This window comes from Syngnathus scovelli, chromosome 2 (assembly GCF_024217435.2).
Source record: "Syngnathus scovelli strain Florida chromosome 2, RoL_Ssco_1.2, whole genome shotgun sequence".
In the NCBI taxonomy this organism is placed as follows: domain Eukaryota; kingdom Metazoa; phylum Chordata; class Actinopteri; order Syngnathiformes; family Syngnathidae; genus Syngnathus; species Syngnathus scovelli.
The window spans coordinates 10,961,649-10,970,053 of record NC_090848.1 but is presented as its reverse complement, the minus strand read 5'-3'; the positions used below and the strand labels follow the sequence as shown (position 1 = coordinate 10,970,053).

General features: G+C 40.6%; 1 protein-coding gene across 1 annotated transcript; it reads right to left on the bottom strand.

Annotated features, from left to right (window-relative positions):
• Window positions 1-359: 359 nt before the first annotated feature.
• On the bottom strand, window positions 360-7,364 carry LOC125988375 (solute carrier family 15 member 1-like). Its single transcript, XM_068649866.1, has 23 exons — window positions 7,232-7,364; window positions 7,061-7,095; window positions 6,812-6,896; window positions 6,548-6,689; window positions 6,351-6,470; window positions 6,180-6,279; window positions 5,562-5,652; window positions 5,398-5,481; window positions 4,841-4,923; window positions 4,656-4,742; window positions 3,859-3,948; window positions 3,727-3,771; window positions 3,621-3,653; window positions 3,457-3,545; window positions 2,946-3,027; window positions 2,742-2,858; window positions 2,527-2,667; window positions 2,403-2,449; window positions 2,236-2,343; window positions 2,024-2,138; window positions 1,796-1,933; window positions 1,370-1,477; window positions 360-1,294 (listed from the first exon to the last, which is right to left on the bottom strand). Exons 1-23 carry the CDS (start codon window positions 7,236-7,238, stop codon window positions 1,055-1,057), a joined length of 2,187 nt encoding a protein of 728 aa, XP_068505967.1. The 5' UTR covers window positions 7,239-7,364; the 3' UTR covers window positions 360-1,054.
• Between the last annotated feature and the right edge of the window lie 1,041 nt (window positions 7,365-8,405).

The following is an 8,405-nucleotide window of genomic DNA, read 5'->3' as shown; positions in this document are numbered from 1 at the left end:
GGAAATAAATGCCTGATTACAGAGTCAGCTTGACTTGGGAAAGCAGGCTCATTCAAACACTCATAAATTACATTTCTGAGTCAATAAACAAGACCCATTTTGGAGTAGTTCCTGCTCTTCATTTGGTAATGCGCATGCAATGGGGGTGCTCTTTTTTTTTTTTTTTTTTTTTTTTATATAACTTGGAAGCTTACCTTATCATAACAGACCAAATGCAAAACACGGGGGAACATTAACTTTTCAAACAAGAGTGATCAAACGACCATAATGAGAATGTGCAATCAGTCTGAAGGCTTGGAATAAACTTTGAGTTGTTTTTTTAACATGCCTGGAATGAATTAAAGAAAGGAAAAAAAAAATCACCAACTTACAACTTCTTTATTCACTGTTAGTATTAGCAAACTAATCCCACAATAAACACATTTTTATTTCCTTAAGATTACGATTATATTTACATGACGCTGCACCGGCTCTTTATCTTTTAAATTAAATCAACATGTTCCTGTTACTTTAGCTTTTCACTTATCTTTTACCAAGCTGTACTTAAAAGACATATTAGATTCCTGCCAAGTTATCCTGGTACCCCAAACTATAAAATTGCCCATATAAAATTGCTACACAATATGGTTTCAAATGATATGTCATGTTTGTGACATGACATGACAGCCGTATGGGAAATTTGCATCTACAGTCAACAGTCAAGCCCAAATGATTCATACTCCTGGCAATACCTGAAATATGATTGGACGCCTGGTGCCAGACCAGTGATTACAAAGCGACAATGTTATTACCTGCCAGAACATTACAAACAAAAACAAAAATGGCAATGATAAGTTGCTGCAACACAGTGCAAAATAAGCCATTTGATAGTGAATTTACAGTAACAGGACAAAGTAGAATACACCTGCATAGAAATGTACCTCCTGCAAATCGTAAATCATTTTACCAAACACGGATCGAGTCACTTTTGACATTCAACCAAAGACAATGAACACAGAACCAGCAGCGTGTGAATACAAAGGTAAATACTGTGGGTCTGAACCTTTCCATTTTTTCACAACTTGGTCTGTGTGATTTCTTCCTCCTCATCCGAGCTGGAATCTGAATACTTTTTTTCTTTACCACGCTCAACTGAGTCCTTTCCATCCATGTTCTTCCATTTATCCTCAGGGTCCATCCTTCTGAACTGAGCTTCGATCTTGCTTGGGTCAGTGTACGTGTAGAAGTAGGCCATGATTGCAAAAGTGAAGCACACCACCACCAGCAAGGATGCAAAGAGAATATACTCGGCCCACTGATGAATACAACGATTATTATTACATGTATAAATATCCTTCTAATGATTATTTACATTTCACCAAGCACTCACCTGATCCTCAAGTGTTGCTGCCTCAGCAACAATGAGCACAATGATATTACCAACAGCAACAGTTAACAGCCAACCGGCCTGCAGCACTGATTTCATGTTGCTGGGTGCCTGAAAAGAAGTTACAGTTTGGACATAACTTATTTGAACAGCAAGCCGTACCGCAAACTATTTGTGTGAAATAATACAGTAAGCAAATCGTTTAAAAAAAAAAAAATAATAATGAATTGTTTCAGCTTCAGAGCCAGTGAACAATATTCTGTATGTGAATGGTTCTGAAACTTATGGTAAGAACCACAAATAAATATTCTCTATGTATCAGTAAGTGTTCACATTAAACAAGGCTGAGATTTTATTTCTGCCAAGAATATTTCGAAATATTGTCAGCCACTGTAACAATGTGCAAAATGCAGAGAATGCAAAGAACACCTGTGAGTAGGAGAATTCCAGGCCTGTAACAGAAAACACCACTTCTCCTGCAGTGATTAGGAAGTACTGCGGAATCTGCCAGGCCATGTGGACCGAGTTTGGTCTGATGTCTATCACCTGACGGATCTCCTGTCCGCACTGGAGGACAAAAACAAATCACTCTGATGCATAGCCTTAGCGGAGTGCTGTAGCTCTCCCGAGAACACGTGTCAATAAATATATTGTTACATTTGGTCCAAATGTGAAAGTGGGCGGGATGATCAAGACGTAAGAGCTGCCGAAGCCAAGCTGCTGGTTGTAGACACACTCTTCTCCTGTATTGTTCTTGATCAGGAACCGCGCACTGATTGTGTGAAGAGAAAAAGTGAGAATTAGAGCATTATAGTATGTTGATGTTCACATATGAGCAGAAAATAAAATAAATAAAACTCCTCACGTACTTCCCGTGTGGTAGTGTCAAATATTTTGACATGTCTGAAGCATTAACCTCCTTGAAGTCCAGATTGCCAACTGTTATATTTAAAGTAGAGCCAAGGCCATTGAAAAATCTGTAGAAGGAGAACAAATTACATACATTGATACTCCCAAGTTGAAATCATTAACTTGCCTTATAGCATTAGCTCCCTGCTCCGGTTTGGACGTGATGTCATCAAACTGTAGATAAAAAAAATTGGACTTTACGTTCAAGTCATAGACATGCTTCCTTGACCTCACGTGCTAGCCTTCCTTACCACTACAGGTCTAGGCAGAGGCCCATCCTGAAGGATCACAACAGTACTCCGAGACCCGTCACTTGGGCTGATTGGATAAATAGCGCCCGGGCCCAGTTCCAGAGAAAATGAGTCTTCGAAGGTCAGGTAGTCATTGTTGGCCTGACAAAGAGAAATTAGTGAGTAGGTCAGGTAAGATGCAATACGCGGCTGTTGTCGTCTGTGCACTTAATTACCGTGAAAGCATCCAACTTAAAAGATTCTGGCCCAGCCATGATGTCTAATGGCTTGTCCAGCATGTTGAGAAACTTCACTTGGCTCTCAGTGCCGGATGGAAAGGTGGGCAGGGATTGCTAAAAGAAAAAAAGGTGAAAAAAGGTGTGAAAATTCTAATGGGTTTCCTTCCTGTGTGTGAGTGTTTTTGCAAGTGTCACGCTCACATCAATCTGGAGCTGAACCAGGCCTGCAGCAACAAATGCCAAAGCGGCAAGGAACATCCCCACGGTCATCCTTTTCAAAGGACTGCAATAATATTGTAAGCACAAATTAATTACACTGATAGTCATCAAGCCAATTTTCCTCTTCATGGCCACGAACCAGCTACATCGGTAATTCCCATGGTGAGATAAGCGTATCGCTCGTGGTACGCAGTCTGCCTCTAGCGGTACGTGAAAAAAAATCACTACGTACTAAAGCTCGGTTATATTTAACTTAGAGAAGCGTGTTGTGAATAAATATTGAATGATTAAAAAAAAATTCGCAGGTATATCAAATGAGGATTCGAAAAATGGCCATTCTTGCATCTCTTGCATTAGTGATCGACAAATTTGACCTACATCGTCACCATGGAAACGAAACTCTTTCATGGAATGACGACTCCCGGAATAATGTATTTCTCATCAAGGTGAAAGGAGACTAGCAGAAAGCAAAGAACGTGAATGCAACACTCACGTGAAGTTTAACTTGCACTTGGAGATGAGTGGGTAGACCACACTGTCCACGATTGGCACCAGAACCAGGATCAAGATGGGGTTGACCGTCTGGCGGGCCGCAATTTCATTTGCTTAATTTGTCTCAAATAGGTCCTGGCTATGATTATTCACAAAAGAGCTCACCTGCATCTGGTCAGGCTGGATGACAAGGACTCCCTGTTGAAAACAGAAATGATCTTAATCATTTTTGTGTGAACTAAAGCAAGTATTGCTATCACTGAAGACTTACAAAGTCACCGTTCATGGTCGTCGCCTGGAGGGTCCATCTTGATCCCTGTGAAGGAGACACAGAGCTGCCTTGATTATGTTTGCTCCCTTAATACATGAATAAGAGTGAGGCCGGTGGTAGGGGGTTAGTCACCTGCTGGTCAAAGAGAGCCCAGAACATTGGTAGAGGGATGTAGAGGAACAGCACCTTGACCACCATCTTTACTTGGGCAATCAGAAGTTTCTACAACAGCAAGCGGGAGAAGGAATGTTATTGTTGTATGATAAAGAAAAAAAAGAACGCAATAAACATTTTACACAGAGGGATATCATCGCCAGAGGAAAAAATTTAACGGCCTTTTTGGGTTAGGTGAGTTATTTTTCCATCCAGTCGGATAGTCAATGCTCATATTTTACCATAGAAATGAATATTCTTTGCCGTGGCTATGTTCCATCGAAAAAATGGCAACAAAAACTCTTGTAACGTGTTTTTTGACACGGTGAACTGGTCGTCAACCAAACACAGGGCGCATGAATATACATGATGACAGTCACAGTTCTTCGGTATGATGTAGTGATAGAACTTGTTCTTGGCAGAGGATAAAGAATATATACCTCTGAGTATCATTACATTATTTGTCTGCATATGTTGAACCGCTCCAAATATCAGTTGGTTAGGGTTTGCTAGTGTAGTGTTAATGTTTTGTAGTAGTGTTTTTCACTGTTTGATTATTGATCTGCCAAACTGTTGCTTGTCAAGCGTGTGAGCAAGTCATTCTTCACTGCTTACAGTCAGTAGGCGGCATATTTTCATAGTATAAGAGGCAACAACCAAATTCGTGTGTTTTAGCGCAATTAATTTTTTGGTTGTTATTTGGGCTTGGCTTTCACATCCATTTTCAGGAATATTTGTGATGTCAGGTGTTTTATGTGCGAATATTCTGATCTTACATCATATTTTTCTTCAGCCCAGTCCATCCAGTGTGCTCTTGTCGGGTATATCGAATGACGATGCCGGAAACGGTTAGCGATAGCAAACTGCAGCAGAAGAAAATGATTCCATGAAAACACATTGTGCATATTTGAAAAGAAGGAACCACATTTTCAAATTCTAGGGCTTTTGTCGGTGCACATACCCCGATGCAGTTGCAGACTTTAATCATGATGTTTCCTTGAGGAGCCGTCTTATTGTACATTCCACTTCCCACAATGAATACAACTGCATAGAGACACACAGACACACACAAAATAAACACAATCATTGCCACTGAGACACTACACAAAAAGTGTTCTACAATCTTTTCTCATATCATGCTAGAAATTGTTTTGTGGGATCAACAAAGTCAAATAAAATATTTACAGTTTGGAGGAGGAATTCAGTTGAAAATGCAGTACCTCAAAAAAAAAAAAAAAACATTCTTCTGAGTTTTGACCCCAGGTGCTCTAGGCATCCGATACTGAATTTCTAACTTTTGCGTACTCTCTCTGACATTAAAAAAAAAAGGCAACTTTTCTATTTGTTTTACGTATAATCAAGACCACTATTTTCTTGCTTTATTTATTTGTAAAACAGTCTCCGAAGCGATGAGCTTAAGAGTGTGACCAATTTTTGTGATGATGAATATTTAACATTTAACATAGTTAATATGTACTAATAACCTGACTCAAGCAAAACAAACTGATGTGTTCTTACTCAGAGCAACAACCATGAGGGCTGCGGGTACACCAAAAGCCAGCGGGTAACATTTCTGTTGGCTGTGTATTCCACACTCTTGAGCTAGAATACAACACAAACATTATTTCAGGTATCAATTCACCAACTTCATTGCTGTTTTGATACAGTATCTCCGAGCATACCTCTGAGGATAGGGGTAATGACAGTGGACAGCAGGCTGCCTGCATTGATGGACAGGTAGAAAATCGAAAAAAAAGTGCTTCTCTGCTTCTCCTGATGGAGACAAAATGTTGAAAAGGTCAACCTGTGTTCTTATGCAACATGCAATAATCTTTGTACTTGGCCTTGGACAATGTTCTCAAGCCAATGAGACAGAGGTTCCTATTGGTAATAAACACCTCAGCAGAAAAATGCTGAGAAGCATCAGATAAGTGAGCTGGCTATAGAGATAATAGTCATATGGTCAAAACACATAGCAGAAAATTGTCACTGAAGTTATGATAACATGTCATGTAGCCAATATTTCCACAAGTGCCTCTGATTAGCCCCAAACAAAGTTCAGATCTTCTAGTAGGCTTTTTCTGACTTGTTTTGTGCTCTAGTAAAAGCCTGAAGGTTTGAGCCATCACTGACTGCTAATTCAAAATGCTCTTAACTCCAGCTACCCTGTCCAAGGCCCAAGTTACGGGTAAAGAAAACTAGCCCCAAGCCCACTTTTGGAGATGAGCAGGGTTGTGTTTGGAAGAAAAACAATCTGATTCTCAAACTTCTGGTTCATATTCCACTTAAGATGACCCTACCTGGTGGTCTTCAAACTGGTCTCCCCCAAAAGCTGCAACACAAGGTTTGATGCCTCCTGTTCCCAGGGCTATGAGCAACAAACCCACCACAGACAGAGCTCTGCGGGAAGAATGCCACCGGTCAAGCTGATGTGTTTCACAACTTGTCCAACACGATGCCTGAGCGCTTACACGTGGAAGGTCATGTTGTCCGGGGTCCCGTCATGGTTGGTGTCAGTGATGTCATGGATGGCGCTGACTGCCAAGACCACCTGCCCCAATGCGTACACAATGGACAGGTATACAATAGTCCTGCATGGAGGAAAGAGTGATAAAGTTATGGACTCTTATGTTCTGATTGCTGTCAGACAAAATTCCGTGAGACCCACTTGAACTTGCCGAGCCAAGAGTCGGCCACAATGGCGCCCAGGATTGGGGTCAGGTAGCAGAGGGCAACAAAGGTATGGTAGATTGTTGTGGCCAAGTCATCATCCCACCTCAGAAAGTACTTAAAGTAAAGCACCAGCACAGCTGCACGCAGGGAAGGGTGAAAGAGTTCAGAATGATTTTATAACACAATCTAATTATATGTAGCTTTAACTACAATGCTTGCCTCAAATTGAGATTCATTGTCTGTCAACAAAAACACTCACCTCGCATGCCATAATACGAGAAGCGCTCACAGAACTCATTGACCACAATAAAAAAGATGCTAATTGGGTAGCCGCACACCAAAGCCTGTAGGACAAGACATTTCGATTGCAATTAGTCCTTTGTTGATGCCAGACAGATTAATTGTAGAGAAATCAAGTACTGTTGAGTACAACATATGAAGAATCTGGATTATGAATACTCTCACAATATACTACGTATGTTGAAAAAAAAATACTTTTAGTACTCACACTTTTTGACTTTGGCTTCCCCTTTTCATCTTTTCCTGTAAAAAAAAGGATTGAATAAATGAAATTTAAAATAAATATGATTAAAGATTCATTTTACTCTTTAAAAAGATACTGTACACACATACTACTTATGGGTATAAATTTAAATTGTTCATTGACGCAGTGACTAACCTGCCATGGCTGAACGTGTGCGATATCTTTTCCTCTCACAGCTCAAATCCCTTCATAAGTCAAGTCTCTTTAAACTTGAAGCGAACAAAGTGAGCCTTTATAACCTCCCATCTGTTGATAGCTGGAGTGCAAGTCACAAACTGAAAATGCACGTGGATGAGCCGCGTATGCTCGTTATCAAGGCTAAAGCTGCAGATAAGGTAGGTAATATCCTGGCCGATCATTCACAGTATAATTGTGCAAGCACGTAATGTCATGCATGTGTGTCATGTACACGTATGCTTGCACTTTATGCGTGTACTTTACCTCACACGGTCATTTCAATTGTAAGAAAAATGCATATACAATGATAATGCAACTTTCTTTGTGACTTTCAGATGAAGAGTTCAAGTTGTGTGGGAGACAACAGGATACCTGTGCCCCCACAAATCCAGAAAGAAATAATGGAGCTTTTCAATCCCTTCAGCAACTTCAGCCTCAGATTTAGGAGTGCCTAGAATTTGCTTCCTCAGAAAGGCATGTCGGTGGAATTGAAGAGGACTTCCAAATATTCTCCCCACATCACTAGTCAAGGTCAGCAGCATTCTGTTCCCACTATACACAACGGTGCACTGCTTCCCCCTCCTGATACACTGAAGGGTAGAGCAGATTTTCCTCAAAGCCAAATGATTCTGTAGTGTTGACACTTCCTTTGGTGCCATTGGGAAAAAACATCTGATTCCTTTATCTTGTCTGATCCCCACCAAAATTAAATTTCTCTGTTATTGAAATCTATTTAATGACCAAAGGTAAATGTTGGAAAGCCGTATTGGGATTTATACACTGATAAATAGCGTTGGCGGTTTGTCTAAAAAAAATCTTTATTTGTGTGGTAATTGGGGCTGCTGCAGAGGGAGGAAGACAAAAAAACATTTAAAAGTCACCCTCCAGATGTGTGTGCGTGTGTGTGTGTGTGTGTGTGTGTGTGCGTGTGAGTGTGTGTGTGTTTCATTCGAGGGGAATGATAGGAAGTGTACTTATATTGTAAACATTAAGAGGAAAAGGTCAAAAGCACAATTTGTGACTCAACCACAACAGGAGCACAGTCCTATCTGGACTTGTTTGCACTTTTCTGTCTGCTGGCTTTGTTTTGCATCTGTGCCCCTTTACGTGACCCCCCCCCCCCCCCCCATCT

What these genes read in the sequence shown, in the direction of transcription:
- LOC125988375 (XM_068649866.1), bottom strand. An exon ending in GGAAGCCAAAGTCAAAAAGT is followed by an intron (nt 6,897 to 7,060) that starts GTGAGTACTAAA and finishes CTTGTCCTACAG; the next exon opens with GCTTTGGTGTGCGGCTACCC. An exon ending in CTTTCACATTTGGACCAAAT is followed by an intron (nt 1,934 to 2,023) that starts GTAACAATATAT and finishes TTTGTCCTCCAG; the next exon opens with TGCGGACAGGAGATCCGTCA.